The 16,020-nt window shown below is 49.9% G+C and overlaps 2 protein-coding genes across 5 annotated transcripts in view; one reads left to right on the top strand and one right to left on the bottom strand.

Annotated features, from left to right (window-relative positions):
• SYN1 (synapsin I) overlaps window positions 1-16,020 on the bottom strand; it is an 88,214-nt gene that overhangs the window by 43,255 nt on the left and 28,939 nt on the right. For all 4 annotated transcript variants that reach the window (XM_083161247.1, XM_083161244.1, XM_083161245.1 and 1 more), the window contains exons 4-5: window positions 8,190-8,346; window positions 6,595-6,684 (exon numbers count right to left, since the gene is read on the bottom strand). In XM_083161247.1, coding sequence (XP_083017373.1) covers window positions 6,595-6,684; window positions 8,190-8,346 — 247 coding nt within the window. The remainder of the gene's footprint in view (window positions 1-6,594; window positions 6,685-8,189; window positions 8,347-16,020) is intronic.
• TIMP1 (TIMP metallopeptidase inhibitor 1) lies at window positions 2-5,753 on the top strand. Its single transcript, XM_083161248.1, has 6 exons — window positions 2-167; window positions 708-842; window positions 1,797-1,876; window positions 2,187-2,313; window positions 4,975-5,096; window positions 5,258-5,753. The coding sequence occupies exons 2-6, from the start codon at window positions 734-736 to the stop codon at window positions 5,459-5,461; spliced, it is 642 nt and encodes a 213-aa protein (XP_083017374.1). The 5' UTR covers window positions 2-167; window positions 708-733; the 3' UTR covers window positions 5,462-5,753.

The following is a 16,020-nucleotide window of genomic DNA, read 5'->3' as shown; positions in this document are numbered from 1 at the left end:
CTTTTCCTGTGTTGAAATCAAAGCTCTGAGTAATAGGGAAGGCGTCTGAGGCTGGGCTCTCGGCCAATCATATCGGAGGAGAGGGGGTGTGGGGAGCTTTAAATTCCAGAGGTGGAGTGCAGGGATGCAGTTCTGAGCTCCAGAGATCCTGACAGCCCTGACATCAGGTAAGCAGCCTCTCTCTGCGCTCTGCCAGCACCCTCAGCGTCCCCGATCTCTCTGCCACTGCCTTTACCCACTCTTATTCTGCAACACTCTACTTCCCGGCTCGCAACTGGCCTTCTCCAGCATCGCATAATAACCCAGCCAGCATCGCTTAATCCTTCTTACGGCGCAATTAACCCCATGTGTGCCATATCCCTGTATAAAATCCCCTGCAAAAAGGCTCTACGCAGCATCGCAACTGCCAGGGTGCCCGCTTCCTGTGCCCTTTCCTACATCTTTGCATAACATCCGCCGCCGGGGACAGCATTGCTTAACCCCTCATCTGCTGAGCAGCAGCAGCTTCTAAACGCTCTCTTACCAGAACCCTGCACTTTGCTCCAGCAAAACCCTCTCCTGCAGCCTGCACACTATGGACTTAACCCATTGCATGCCGGGGAACTGAACTCTAAACAGCAGCTCTCCCTGCCAGAAACGTTCACAGCATCATTTAACCCTTCGTGACGCAGACCCCATCAGTAACTCTTATTTTCCGTTGCCTACAGCTTTGGATCCGTGACCAGTCTGCAAAATGTTGTGTCTTGTGCTGCTGATAGTTCTCGGGTGCTGCAGCTGGGAAGCTCGGTCTTGCTCCTGCGGCCCCAGACACCCCCAAGCGGCATTCTGCGATTCGGAAGTCGGTAAGACCGTTAGATCGTTAGCACAAAGGGGGCCTTTATAGTGTGGACACAGTGCACACACAGGAGACAGAAGGTGCTAGTGCTGGGAACAGTAAGTCTTTTAGGTCTCCTGGAGAATGTAGCGAGATAGTAAGACCACATCACAGGGCGCTGCCAACGCCTCCCCGTACAGAGCCATGGAGTCTCGGAAAACAGGGGGGTGTGCCAACGCAGTACCCAGCCGACCGCAGACCTGTCTCTGTGCCCACGGCTGCGAGTCTGCTCCGTTCTGCAGTTTAGTGATGAGATCTAACTTCCAATAGACGATGTGCCTGATTCTGGTTCACTCGCAAAAGCAAATTCTCTCTCTCTAATGGACAAAACCATGCAGGTGGGGCAGATGTAACATGTGCGGAGAGAGTTAGATTTGGGTGAGTTATTTTGTTTCTGTGCAGGGTAAATACTGGCTGTTTTATTCATACACTGCAATATAGATATCAGTGCAAGTACAAACCCCCACCCAAATCTAACTCTCTGCACATGTTACATCTGCCCCACCTGCAGTGCAGCATTGTTTTGTCCATTAGATAGAGAATTTGCTTTTGCGAGTGAACCAGAATCAGCCAATCACATATTACAATAAGAATGGGTTAGCGGAGACTGCTATCTGTACAGAGACTGACTGATGTGCAGGGTTCTTGTGGCAACACAATGCACAGTTATATGGATATCTAGCACATCGAGGTTCTAGATGCAGAATATTAATCTGAGAATACGACCCCCATATTTGTCAGTCCATGGAACAAACACATCTTTGTGATTTGGGTAGATTCCAGTTGTGCGTTACTGCAGACGGGCGGGTCACGTCATAAGATGACCAGGACAGACAGGTGTTAGCGTAATGCTCAGATATTCTGGAATGCTGTTTTATTCTGGAAAGTGCTGCTGGTTCTGATAAAGACGATCTGTTTTCAGTGCTGCGGGCAAAGTTTATTGGACAGACCGACAGCGAGAAGCGGAGCCAGTGGACGCAGTTTGAGGTTAAAACTACCAAGGTGAGATCCTATTATTATATTCCGCTAGTTACCAGCCATATAACGGTACACATTAATTCCCCCCATAGGGGTGAGGAGCAGCCTGTTATTAAATAGCCCTCTCCAGTGTATGCCTTGCACTCACAACCCCACATTACTGATTTCTGTGTTATAGAACAATAAAACAATACAAAAGCGAATGCATTATGATCAGACCCGGTTATTTTGTGTTACACGGATTTGCCCCCCCCCCTCCCCCCTCCACCCGCCGACTCCTGTAACTTCTCTGTGACTGCACATATTAACATGTGTGTCTCTCTCTCTCCATTAGATTATCAAGGCTCCTAAAGAACTGGAGGAACTCGGGGACATCCAGTATGTGTACAGCGCCAAACAGGAGAGCGTGTGCGGGTATCAGCACAAATCAACCAACCGGAGTGAGGAGTATCTGATATCTGGTCAGTGTGATATGTATCTGTGCACACACTGCCCCCTCCTGTACAGAGGGGGGAATAGCACTGCATCAGGCTATATCTCTCCACCACTCTATAACATACACAGACATGTAGCCCCTCCTCTATAGCACACGCAGCCATCTAGCCCCCCCTCTATATCACACACACAGACGTATAGCCCCCCCTCTATAGCACACGCAGCCATCTAGCCCCCCCTCTATATCACACACACAGACGTATAGCCCCCCCTCTATAGCACACACAGACATCTAGGCCCCCTCTATAGCACACAGCCATCTAGCCCCCCTCTATAGCACACACAGACATCTAGGCCCCCTCTATAGCACACAGCCATCTAGCCCCCCTCTATAGCACACACAGCCATCTATCCCCCTCTATAGCACACACAGCCATCTATCCCCCCTCTATAGCACACACAGCCATCTATCCCCCCTTCTATAGCACACAGCCATCTATCCCCCTCTATAGCACACACAGCCATCTATCCCCCGTCTATAGAACACAGTCATCTATCCCCCTCTATAGCACACAGCCATCTATCCCCCGTCTATAGCACACACAGCCATCTATCCCCCCTCTATAGAACACACAGCCATCTATTCCCCCCTCTATAGCACACACAGCCATCTAGCCCCCTCTATAGCACACACAGCCATCTATCCCCCCTCTATAGCACACACAGCCATCTATCCCCCCTCTATAGAACACACAGCCATCTATCCCCCCTCTATAGCACACACAGCCATCTATCCCCCCTCTATAGCACACACAGCCATCTATTCCCCCCTCTATAGCACACACAGCCATCTATCCCCCCTCTATAGAACACACAGCCATCTATCCCCCCCCTCTATAGCACACACAGCCATCTATCCCCCCTCTATAGCACACACAGTCATCTATCCCCCCTTCTATAGCACACAGCCATCTATTCCCCCCTCTATAGCACACACAGCCATCTATCCCCCCTCTATAGAACACACAGCCACCTATCCCCCCTCTATAGCACACACAGCCATCTATCCCCCCTCTATAGCACACACAGCCATCTATCCCCCCGTCTATAGCACACACAGCCATCTATTCCCCCCTCTATAGCACACACAGCCATCTATCCCCCTCTCTATAGCACACACAGCCATCTATCCCCCTCTATAGCACACACAGCCATCTAGCCCCCCTCTATAGCACACACAGCCATCTATCCCCCCCTCTATAGCACACACAGCCATCTATCCCCCCTCTATAGCACACACAGCCATCTATCCCCCCTCTATAGCACACACAGCCATCTATCCCCCCTTCTATAGCACACAGCCATCTATCCCCCGTCTATAGCACACACAGCCATCTATCCCCCTCTATAGCACACACAGCCATCTATCCCCTATAGCACACACAGCCATCTATTCCCCTCTATAGCACACACAGCCATCTATCCCCTATAGCACACACAGCCATCTATCCCCCTCTATAGCACACACAGCCATCTATCCCCCCTCTATAGCACACACAGCCATCGGTACTTGTGTATTATAGCGGCGCCCCCGATGTGCATCGCGCAATGTTTTCATGCCATGCGATGCGACGCGATGTTTGCCCCCTATGCGATTAAAAATCGTATAAGCACCATAAAGGGTGCTTTTAAGGACCCTAATAGGTGCTTACAATGTGAAATGCACCCCCACGCCACCCCCCCACTATAAACGTGAACCCGAAGTGTGGCGAGCGCAGCGAGCCCGCGAGGGGCGGCGGTACGCGTCCTCCGACCTTTTCATACCCCCACTATCCACGTCGGCGTGGAGTTGAGAATAGAAAGTGTGGCGAGCACAGCGAGCCACCGAGCCCGAAGCGTGGCGAGCGCAGCGAGCCCCGCGAGGGGACGCGGATACCTTCACAGGTATCCGCGTCCCCTTCGCGGGGTTCACAGGTGTCTGCGTCCCCTCGCGGGGGTCGCTGCGCTCGCCACGCTTCGGGCTCGGTGGCTCGCTGCGCTCGCCACACTTTCTATTCTCAACTCCACGCCGACGTGGATAGTGGGGGTATGAAAAGGTCGGAGGACGCGTACCGCCGCCCCTCGCGGGCTCGCTGCGCTCGCCACGCTTCGGGTTCACGTTTATAGTGTGGGGGGGGGGGGGGGGGGGCGTATTTCACATTGTAAGCACCCATTAGGGTGCTTATACAATGTTTAATCGCATCGCATCGCATTGTATGGCATTGTATGCCATGTACAATGTCATACAATTTTAAAATTGTATGCCATTGTACATGCCTTGGGCGCCGCCAAAATACACAAGTACCCAGCCATCTATCCCCCCTCTATAGCACATGCAGCCATCTATCCCCTCTCTATAGCACACACAGCCACCTATCCCCCCTCTATAGCACACACAGCCATCTATCCCCCCTCTCTATAGCACACACAGCTATCTATCCCCCTCTATAGCACACACAGCAATATATACCCCCTCTATAGAACACACAGCCATCTATCCCCCTCTATAGCACACACAGCCATCTATCCCCCCTCTATAGCACACACAGCCATCTATCCCCCCTCTATAGAACACACAGCCATCTATCCCCCCCCCCCCCCCCCCCATCAGCCACCTAACCATTTCTTTCCCCCCTTATAATGTGCAGGTAACATGGTAGACGGTAGTGTCTACATCACCTCCTGCGGCTTCATCGCCCCATGGGCCTCCCTGTCCTACTGCCAGAAGAGAGGATTCATGCAGGTGTACGCCAAGAACTGCGGCTGCCAGGTGAGACCCCAGTCAGTGCTGTTCTCTATGTAGGCTTAGAGCACCAGAAACTACCACCGGAACCAGGCAACCGCCGGCCCTCAAGTACTAGATTAGCATGGGGCATTTCACATTTTAAATGGTCCATTAAAAAAATCCTAAACCTCTCTATTTAATTCTAGATCGTGCCATGCTACCAGTTGCCATGTGAGATCTCCAATGACCGCCAGTGCCTCTGGACGGACATGCTGATGAAACAAAGGTCCCTGTATTCCGGATATCAGGCGACGAAGCTAGCCTGTGTGGACAATGGCAGTGGCATATGCATTTGGGATTCGTTAAAGTCCCGATTATACGCCCCCATCACCAAAACCACAACTCAATAAGTACTACTGTCCCACCAGCCCAGATCTGACCACTTCCCGGTGACAAATCGCAAAAAATCTACGCATCTCACTCTACGAACCTGACAAACAAGGAGCTCCCCCTAGAGGAGAGAAGTGGACTAGAACCCGCCACCTGTGTGCCCTCCGTTACTTGTGAGCTCCTGTCTTCGGCTAATTGTCTATACATTCACAGCTAGACCCAGAGTTGGCGTATCACGGTGCGCCGTTACTGCTTTATAAATGTATTGGACTGTATAATAAATATTTGTAGGATTTTTCTTTTTGTATATAACTGTGTCGCTGTTCTGACTTGAGTACAGACACCCGCACATATAAACGCAATGTTTTACAGAGTCCCCAATATGACACTAAGGGGGAGCTGTAACAAAGCTTAAGCACTAGCCAATCGGCTTCTAGGTGGAATTTTATTGGTCGTATTTGAAAAGTGAAAGCTATGACCTGACTGGTTGGTACTTTGGGCCCATTCAGACTTGCTCGCTGTGCAGCAAATTCGCAGATGACAGCACATGTGCACGGTATGCTGTGCTCAAGCCGTCCGTACGCAAGGTGATTGACACCCCAGAAAACACAGGTGATGCACAGCCTTCGCAAGTCTAAGTCTAGGCTTACTCTGCGCTGCGAACAGAGGGGGAAACCATTCGCTATTGAGTGATTCCGAATGCAAATGCATCCGTGCACATGGGAGGGATTTCTCTTGTGTGGGGCGGAGTTTATCTGCTTGCTGCGCTCTGAACGCTCGCAGCCCAGCGAGCATGTCCGAATTAGGCCTTTTAGCTCTATCCAACCTTTGCTACATTTCACCCTAAATACGATCGCACAATGCAAAGTAAAATTCCGGCTACAGGAGGAATTGTATAGTGAGACATCTGGTTTAAATCAAGGGTTTTTCGGTGCAGATTTGTAATGTTATTCCATGACACAACCTCCTTCCACAGGGGGGGATGTGGCCGGTCGGCATGGTACGAGCACGTCTGCTAGGGTCACCATAGGACACAGGTCCTTAAATAATCAGGTATTGATGATATCATGTCAGGAAATGACTCCCTGAGGTGTAACCGGGTGAAGCCGCTTGCTGTGGTGGGACAGAAGCAGATTCAATGTCTCTGACTCACCATCTCTTTGTGGTTGGGGTAATACGTCTGCTCGATCAGGGGGAAATCCTCAGACCCCAGTTTCTTCTGCAGACGAACCAGCTGGGAGAACTGAAAGATAAACGGGAGAAAAGGTGGAGAGGTGAATAATTACACGTGGCTTCCTGGGGAAGACAGTAACAGATGGCAAGTCTTAAAGGTGAACTCTGATTGCCCTCTACTGTCGCTTACTCTATAGGTAGCAGCGATATCGCACTCAGTGGGGCGATGTCTGTTGCCTGCGCACACTCCGGAGTCACACCGCAGATGCGCTCTGATTTTGTTCGTACAGTGTTGCAGATTAAATATAGACACAAGGTAGCAGAATGTGAGGGGTGTCCCTGTATGGTGTTTGTGAGGTAACGGGACTGCTAAAAAGACACGTGGAGGTGTAACACCTCATGGCGTGTTCCTGCCGCAGGGATGGAGCAAGTTTTGATGGTGCATCTACAGAGACACCAAGCGGTATTACAGTGACTATGGACAGCGACTGTGGGGGTCTCAGTCCGCACGGATGTACACCAAGAAATGGTAAAAGACCCAGCCATAGGCGCTAAAGCACAAGATGCATCATACAGGCAGCCTGGCCGACAGGAAGTCTGCGTTTCTGGGTGGAAATGTCGTTTTCCCGGGCATTACTGGGAGGGCCTCTGACGTCAGCGCTGACCATTTTCAGGACATCTTTTGCTGCTTTCAGACCGCATAGCTGGCTTTGACCCTGTATTTGAAAACGTTTCCAAAAACGGGTCTGCCAGATAAAATCCCTTTCGCACCGCATCTCTTAAACGGTATATTACCGTTTAAGTGATGGTTTTTTTTACACTGGCAGACCCATTTTTGTAAACTTTCCAAATACAGGGTCAAAGCCAGTGCGGTCTTCAGGGAGCAAAATACCAAAATCTGCAAAATACCGTTTTTTTAGTGCGGTCCGAAAGGGGCATTTGTCGCAGATTGGAGACAGTCTCAGATCTACTCACATATACTCAGACGGAAAGTACTCATCGATGTTTCTTGATTTATGAATCTGCGATTGCGCAGCGATTAGAGAAGCATTCGCAATTTTACAAGGGACGTTTATTCTTTCTGTGTGGGAGGAGAATTTCTGCTCGCAGTCCAGGCCCTTCGCGCGAAGCAATGCATACTCTCACTGCTTGCAGATCTATCTGCCCTCTCTGTTGTATTACACACGCAGTGAGAGGTCTTCCCATGGGGCGAAAAGAACAATGGCTCCAGAGATCAGGACACACTGAATACTAAGAGGTTTACTGTACAACAGCCGGAGCCCTGGACACAGATTAATGAGTGGTGAAATCACAAACCATTGCACTGGCCAAGGAGAGAAATGATGAGGCCGTGGAGGGAAATAAATCTTCCTGATCAATTACTGATACGGGTGTCAGGTTCCCCGCTGGGAAAACCCGTAGCTAATAAGAGGGATGAGTGAAGGTCAGGGCAGGTCTCAGAGTATCAATAGCGAAATCTATTGTCAGGAGAGTAAGGTAGGAAACGCCTGAAACTGAGCAAGGGAACAAAGAGAGTGAGTGCTGCCACACCGGCTGCTCTGCTCAGGTACTCACCACCCAGGGCTTGTCGCAGAAGTTATACACCGAGTGCAGGGTGTTGAGGCTGGGGACTCCAGCGTACTGCAGTCCTATCACCAGGCTGCGGAAGTCTCCGTTCCGTGCCATGCTGAAGGCGTGCTGGCGAATCAGGACAAAGTCCGGCTTCAGTGACCTGCAAGGAGCAATCCGAGGAGTCAGGGGTTATTGTATTTTATAGTGTCATTGATTTCCATGAAACCCAACCCAGAGGGATTGATTAAATTACAGACAGCATTCACCGCGCTCGGCTGGATACGAGTGTGCGTGATATAAAAATATGCTTGGTCTATTCAATTAAACTGCCACCAGGGTGTGTGGTGTGATTAAATACGGCGTGCTGCGATAATAAGCAGCGTCTGCCCTGAGCGGAGGAAGGAACAAGCAAAGGAAGCCGTCCCGACGCCGTGATGTAAGAAAACCAAGGCTTGCAATTAGCAGCCTGTGCTGAGGAGCGAACGTTTTGGACCTTATTCTGGTTCATTCGCAAAGCACATTTGGTTAGCTAATGGACAAAACCGTACTGAACTGCAGGTGGGGCAGATGTAACTTGTGCAGAGAGAGTTAGATTTGTGTGGGGTTTGTACTTCAAATTGAAATCTATATCCCAGTGTAAAGGCCCCCATACATTGTCCTAGGGACAAGTCGGACCTGATTTCACCCTGTAGCTCCCCGGGAGGGGGACACACGATTAGGCACTTGATGTGTCAAGGTTTACATATGATAAATGGCATGGATTTATCATATGCAGTGCCCGGGGAGCTGCAGGAGGAGGGAGCCGTGCGGGGTAGTCATCAGCGGGCGGGGGATGCCGGCTAATAGAGATCCGAGCAGGGGGAGGCTGCATAGGGAGCCGGGCAGGAGGAGGGTGACAGCGGGAGCAGCGCGCTGGGCAGGGAGGATGACTCTGGCTGCCGGGCAGCGGCGGGAGCTGGGAGGAACACAGATAACTTAAAAAAAAAAAAGCCCATACAGAATGACTAGCAAGCCATTGATTGGCTGAGAGGTCTCAGCCAATCAATGGCTTGCTAGTCATTCTGTATGGGCTTTTTTTTTTTTTAGTTATCTGTGTCCGCTGTCACCCTCTTCCTGCCCGGCTCCCTATGCAGCCTCCCCCTGCTCGGCTCTCTATAGCCGGCATCCCCCGCCCGCTGTCATCCCCCGCACGGCTCCTGGGCTGGGCTGCACATAAGATTTAGCAAATCTTATGTGCAGCCCGTCCGACCTCCCGACCCCGATCCTATGCGCACGGGACCGCGCATCGGATCGGACGGGGTGTCTGCAAGTGCGATTTGGGCCGATTTCACGGCCCGATTCATCCGAATCGGGTGAAATCGTGCCCAAATCGCATAGTGTATGGGGGCCTTATGTCTCTCTGCGCATGTGACATCTGCCCCACCTGCGGTGCAGCACGGTTTTGTCCATTAGCAAACAAAATGTGCTTTGCAAATTAACCTGATTAACCCCCTTTATAGGGAGGCCAAGTAATCAATTGCAGGAGCATCTCCACCCAATATTCCAGGTGGATGTTAAATCTGAGCAGGGACCCTCTGACATTACCCCGATAATTACTCCTTTGTATCTTGCCTTGACAGAAAATTCCAGCCATATCCTCCATCTTGTATCCACTATTTTCCATACAGTATTGTGTGGTGATGCTACGGAATAGAATCTGGGATTCAAAAGGCCTCTTACAGCCTGAAGCACTAGAGGGCGCTGTTTCCCCTACTATTATCATTATACAGTATATTATTTCTAGAAGGTGATTTTTTTGGTGACGACCCCTTTGTCTCCCTTAATACTTAACCAAAATTCATAAATGAGCTGCCATTTTATAGATGAAGGTCTTCGCTTCGGACGAATTGTTAAAATTGCACATTGTATTATTCGTTTACAAATCAAAGTAAAAAAATGGACTTTGGTGCAGTAAGCTCCGTCCCTCCACGGGTGTGGATTGTATTGTTGACAGCACTTAGGTCGACAGTCATTAGGTCAACACCGTTGGGTCGACAGGTGGCAAGGTCGACAGGTGTCTAGCATAGGCGAATCTAGAATTATGGTAATGGGTGGTCCCAGATCTAGATACAACAGCAGGGGGATCTTTGCGCGGCGTAGCCACGCGTCAAAAATGGGGCGTGGCCTCATGGGAAGGAGGCGTGGCATCACAAAAAGGGGTGTGGTATTACACGTTAGACCATACACAGTAATGCCCATTACACGTTTTAGCAAACTCCGTAATACCCATTAGACATAAAGCCACACGCCGTAATGCCAATTACACATAAGGCCACACACCATAATACCCATTACACATTGTGCCACACATCATGATGCCCATTACATATTTGCCACATAAGTGCTGCTTACCTTCGTGCTCATTGCTAGGGGGTTCTTGCTTGATGGCAACATAGTACCCATTACACATGATGCCGCACACCATAGTACCCATTACACATGATGCCGCACACCATAGTACCCATTACACATGATGCCGCACACCATAGTACCCATTACACATGATGCCGCGCACCATAGTACCCATTACACATGATGCTGCACACCATAGTACCCATTACACATGACGCCGCGCACCATAGTACCCATTAGACATGATGCCGCACACCATAGTACCCATTACACATGATGCCGCGCACCATAGTATCCATTACACATGATGCTGCACACATAATGACCCTTACACATGATGCTGCACACATAATGACCCTTACACATGATGCTGCACACCGTAATGCCCCTTACACATTAAGCCACACATTATGCGTAATGCCCCCACATACCGCCACTTGTAGCGTCCCTTAAGCAATGCCCCCAAAAGTGCCACTTACTGTAAATTTTTATATGAGCCTTTGCTGCTGCTGCAGGGAGAGATGGAGAGCGGTGCAGCTGCTTCTATGGGGAGAGGAGCAGAGCGCAGCGCAGAGCACGCTCCCACTTCCCTCCTGGTGTCCCCTCTAGCCGAGTGGACATTTGAAATATTGTGCGCGTTGTTGTTGTGCGTGACGTCAGGGGAGCACGCCGGGCGCCGGCACCACATGATTAAGGGCGGCTGAATTCAGAGCACTGCAGGTCATGGCTGTTTGAAATAATACCCCTTTCATAACAGAAAATGCAGGGATTTACCCGGGAATATGGTCCCAGGATAATGCAGGGACATTCCCAGGCTGACCCCTTATACACCAGCCTAGTCCCTGCATTTTCTGGTGTGAGGGGGAGAGACAACCACTCCCCTCTCCCTACCCCCCTTTAACCAACCAGCTTTATCTTCGGAACCAACTGACCCATTTACATGAGACCAGTATCATATTGAAGAACTTTTGAGTTGGCTCCGAATGATTTTGGTCCCGTGAAACTGGGCTGTTTGGTTCCAGAGAAATCTGCCCTCAAAGAACATAAACAGTCATGAAATTACATTTAAGAAATAAAAAAATCGGTTTAACCTCAATGTCCCTGGAACCAATTAACCTATATGGATCCAGCCTGGTATCAGATTGAAGGCCCAGCAATTTGGGTTAGACTGAGATCAACCTCGAGCTTCAGTGACGCCGAAGGGGGAACTGGCAGCCGTTGAACTGGGTGGGGGTCGGAATTAGCGGGTCCCATGTTATTCTATAGGGAAAACGTTCCAGCTTTGCCTGGCCGTATCTCTGGTTCCCAGGGGGGTAGAGACACGGGGCTGGGCTCGTTGGAAAGCCCCGTCCCTCAGCTACAAAATTAGCTAATGGGTGGTCCTGTGCACCCCCGGACCACCCCCTAGATTCGCCTATGGTGTCTAGGTCAACATGGGTGAAGGTCGACACTGCGTTACACCATCCAGCAGCAGAGCCCCAGAGCACCGTTCTGTAACAGCACATCCCTGCTTGCAAATCCCCGGCTGGGGACTAACAGCTAGGGCATACCAAGTGTTCATTTACAATTGCACAGTGTATTGTTTGTTTGAAAATCGAGGTTACAAATTGACTTTTGGCCCCAGAGTTCTTTCTCTGGATACGTGGATATGGATCGGTTTTGCTCGGCAATAAATGAACCGGGTCTACGTATATCCGACTACAAGCCACGACCTGGCTGTGAAATGAATCGCATTTTGTTCGCATGTGAAATTTTCACACGGGCCTCCTAGTCCTTATAATTACAGGCGGAGGCTGCATCACCCCACACATAACACAAATGCTGCCAATGTGAACTACACTGCGGAAATAAATCTTTGTGATCCGCGAGTATAAGGCATCTACCAGGTGTGGCGCATATGGGGGGTTACATCCTGGGCACCCTGCACCTTCTGCTCTGGCTGGCATGAGTTGGCATACCTGCCAGCTAATGTTAGCGATCTCATTGATCAGGGTTAGCAGCGCGCCATTAGCAGCGGCATGGGGCACCCTGGTACGTTTACACGTGCTTTGCATTTGTGCCAATAAAGTCTTTCATTGGTACAAATGCTGACAATAACGATGTACGGATGACTCAGACAATGTCCAGGTATACAGCCAACATGTCAACACCAAACGGTCGACATGCACATAGGGGTGTGGATCGTTTTATCGACCAGGTAGACAGTCATTAGGTCGACACTGTTGGGTCCACATGCAACTAGGTCGACAGGGTTCTAGGTCGACATGGTTGAAGGTCGACAGGTGTCTAGGTCGACATGGGTTTAGGTCGACATAGCGTTAGGTCGACAGGTCACGAGGACGACCTGTTTTTTTACCCGAATGTCGACAGAGTCAACATGGACACAGTTGGAAGTCAACCGCAGCCCCTCGCATCGCTCGGCACACTATTTTATTCTCCCACCACACTTTAGTGGATGGTAGGGCATGTAATACCGCCTGTCGGCACATGTCGGCTCAAAAAACTGTGAAAAAAATCCATGTTGACCTCGCGACCTGTCGACCTAACGCTATGTTGACATAAACCCATGTCAACCTAGACACCTGTCTACCTTCAACCATGTCAACCTAGAACCCTGTTGACCTAGTTGCATGTCGACCCAACGGTGTTGACCTAATGACTGTCGACCTAAGTGTGGTCGATAATACGACCGTATACCGCACTAGGTCAACATAATATTTTTCCATTATATCGGACTTTTTCATGATTTTTATCTACCTTTTCATGTCAACATTTCCATGTCAACCTTTTGCTTATGTCGACAATTTATGCAGGTCATCCTAGTGCATGTTGGTCTCTTGGTGTTGTCCTATTGACTGTCTACCTAAACATTGTCTGTGAGCTCATCCACACCCTATAATAACACATTAGGTAGTGTTCGTGGTAGAGGAACCAGATGCCGTGTTATGTGCAAGCAGACAGGACACTGCTCCCACGCCATCAATCGTACAGGACACTCCTCCCACTCTATCAATCGTACTGGACACTCCTCCCACGCCATCAATCGTACAGGACACTCCTCCCACTCTATCAATCGTACTGGACACTCCTCCCACTCTATCAATCATACAGGACACTGCTCCAACGCCATCAATCGTACAGGACACTCCTCCCACTCTATCAATCGTATAGGACACTCCTCCCACTCTAGCAATCGTACAGGACACTCCTTCCATGCCATCAATCCTACAGGACACTCCTCCCACGCTATCAATTGTACAGGACACTCCTCCCATGCCATCAATCGTACAGGACACTCCTCCTACGCCATCAATTATACAGGACACTCCTCCCACTCTATCAATCCTACAAGACACTGCTCCAACGCCATCAATCATACAGGACACTGCTCCCACGCCATCAATCATACATTACACTCCTCCCACACCATCAATCATACAGGACACTGCTCAAACGCCATCAATCATACAGGACACTGCTCCCACGCCATCAATCATACATTACACTCCTCCCACACCATCAATCATACAGGACACTGCTCAAACGCCATCAATCATACAGGACACTCCTCCCATGCCATCAATTGTACAGGACACTCCTCCCATGCCATCAATCATACAGGACACTCCACCCACTCTATCAATCCTACAGGACACTGCTCCAACACCATCAATCATACAGGACACTGCTCCCACACCATCAATCGTACAGGACACTGCTCCCACACCATCAATCGTACAGGACACTGATCCCACGCCATCAATCATACAGGACACTGCTCCCACACCATCAATCGTACAGGACACTGCTCCCACACTATCAATCGTACAGGACACTGCTCAAACGCCATCAATCGTACAAGACACTTCTCCCATGCCATCAATCGTACAGGACACTCCTCCAATGCCATCAATTGTATAGGACACTGCTCCCACTCTATCAATCGTACAGGACACTGCTCCCACACCATCAATCGTACAGGACACTGCTCCAACTCCATCAATCATACAGAACACTGCACCCACACCATCAGTCGCACAGGACACTGCTCCTATGCCATCAATCACACAGGACACTGCTCTGACATGATCAATCATACAATACACTCCTCCCCCATTATCAATCGTACATGACATGGCTCCCACGCCATAAAGCACACAGGACACTGCTCCAACGTAATCAATCTTACAGGACACTGCTCCAATGCAATCAATCGTACAGGACACTGCTCCAACGTAATCAATCTTACAGGACACTGCTCCAATGCAATCAATCGTACAGGACACTGCTCCCATGCCATCAATCGTACAGTACACTCCTCCCACTCCATCAATCGTACAGGACACTGCTCCCACGCCATCAATCGTATAGGAAACTCCTCCCACACCATCAATCGTACAGGACACTCCTCCCACTCCATCAATCGTATAGGACACTCCTCCCACACCATCAATCACACAGGACACTGCTCAAATGCCATCAATCGTACAGGACACTGCTCCCACGCCATCAATCACACAGGACACTGCTTCCACACCATCAATCATACAATACACTCCTCCCACACCACCAATCATACGGGACACCGCTCAAACGCCATCAATCACACAGGATGCTGCTACTATGCCATCAATTGCACAGGACACTGCTCCGATGTCATCAATCGTACAGGACACTGCTCCAATGCCATCAATCGTACAGGACACCGCTCCCACACCATCAATCACACAGGACACTGCTCCAACATCATCAATCGTACAGGACACTGCTCCCACACCATCAATCACACAGGACACTGCTCTGACGTGATCAATCATACAATACACTCCTCCCACATTATCAATCGTACAGGACATGGCTCCCATGCCATAAATCACACAAGACACTGCTCCAATGTCATCAATCTTACAGGACACTGTTCCAACGTCATCAATCGTACAGGACACCGCTCCCATGCCATCAATCGTACAGGACACTCCTACTATGCCATCAATCATAAAGGACACTGCTCCCACGCCATCAATCACACAGGACACTGCTCTGACATGATCAACCATACAATACACTCCTCCCACATTATCAATCCTAGAGAACACTGCTCCCATGCCATCAATCACACAGGAAACTCCTCCCATGCCATCAAACATACAATACACTCCTCCTACACCATCAATCGTATAGGACACTGCTCCCACACCATCAATCATACAGGACACTACTCCCACACCATCAATCGTACAGGACACTGCTCCCACACCATCAATCATACAGGATACTGCTCCCATACCATCAATCATACAGGACACAGCTCCCACACCATCAACTCCACTTCATTCCCCTGACAAGCTTGGCTAAGGTTTGTGCTAAAATCTCCTACGTCAAAACCCATCCGAGTACCAGACAGAACATTAATAACATAAGGTTCTCCGTCCTATTCATACAC

The sequence above is a fragment of the Crinia signifera genome, chromosome 9, assembly GCF_055691185.1.
Source record: "Crinia signifera chromosome 9, ASM5569118v1, whole genome shotgun sequence".
Taxonomy (NCBI): domain Eukaryota; kingdom Metazoa; phylum Chordata; class Amphibia; order Anura; family Myobatrachidae; genus Crinia; species Crinia signifera.
Note: the sequence above shows the minus strand (reverse complement) of the source record. Positions and strands in the feature narration are given on the sequence as shown.

Bases quoted from the DNA above. Each gene is read 5' to 3' on its own strand.
- TIMP1 (XM_083161248.1), top strand. From the start codon at position 734: ATGTTGTGTCTTGTGCTGCTGATAGTTCTCGGGTGCTGCAGCTGGGAA. The intron at 2,314-4,974 runs GTCAGTGTGATA...TATAATGTGCAG, and splicing joins TGAGGAGTATCTGATATCTG to GTAACATGGTAGACGGTAGT. The intron at 5,097-5,257 runs GTGAGACCCCAG...ATTTAATTCTAG, and splicing joins CCAAGAACTGCGGCTGCCAG to ATCGTGCCATGCTACCAGTT.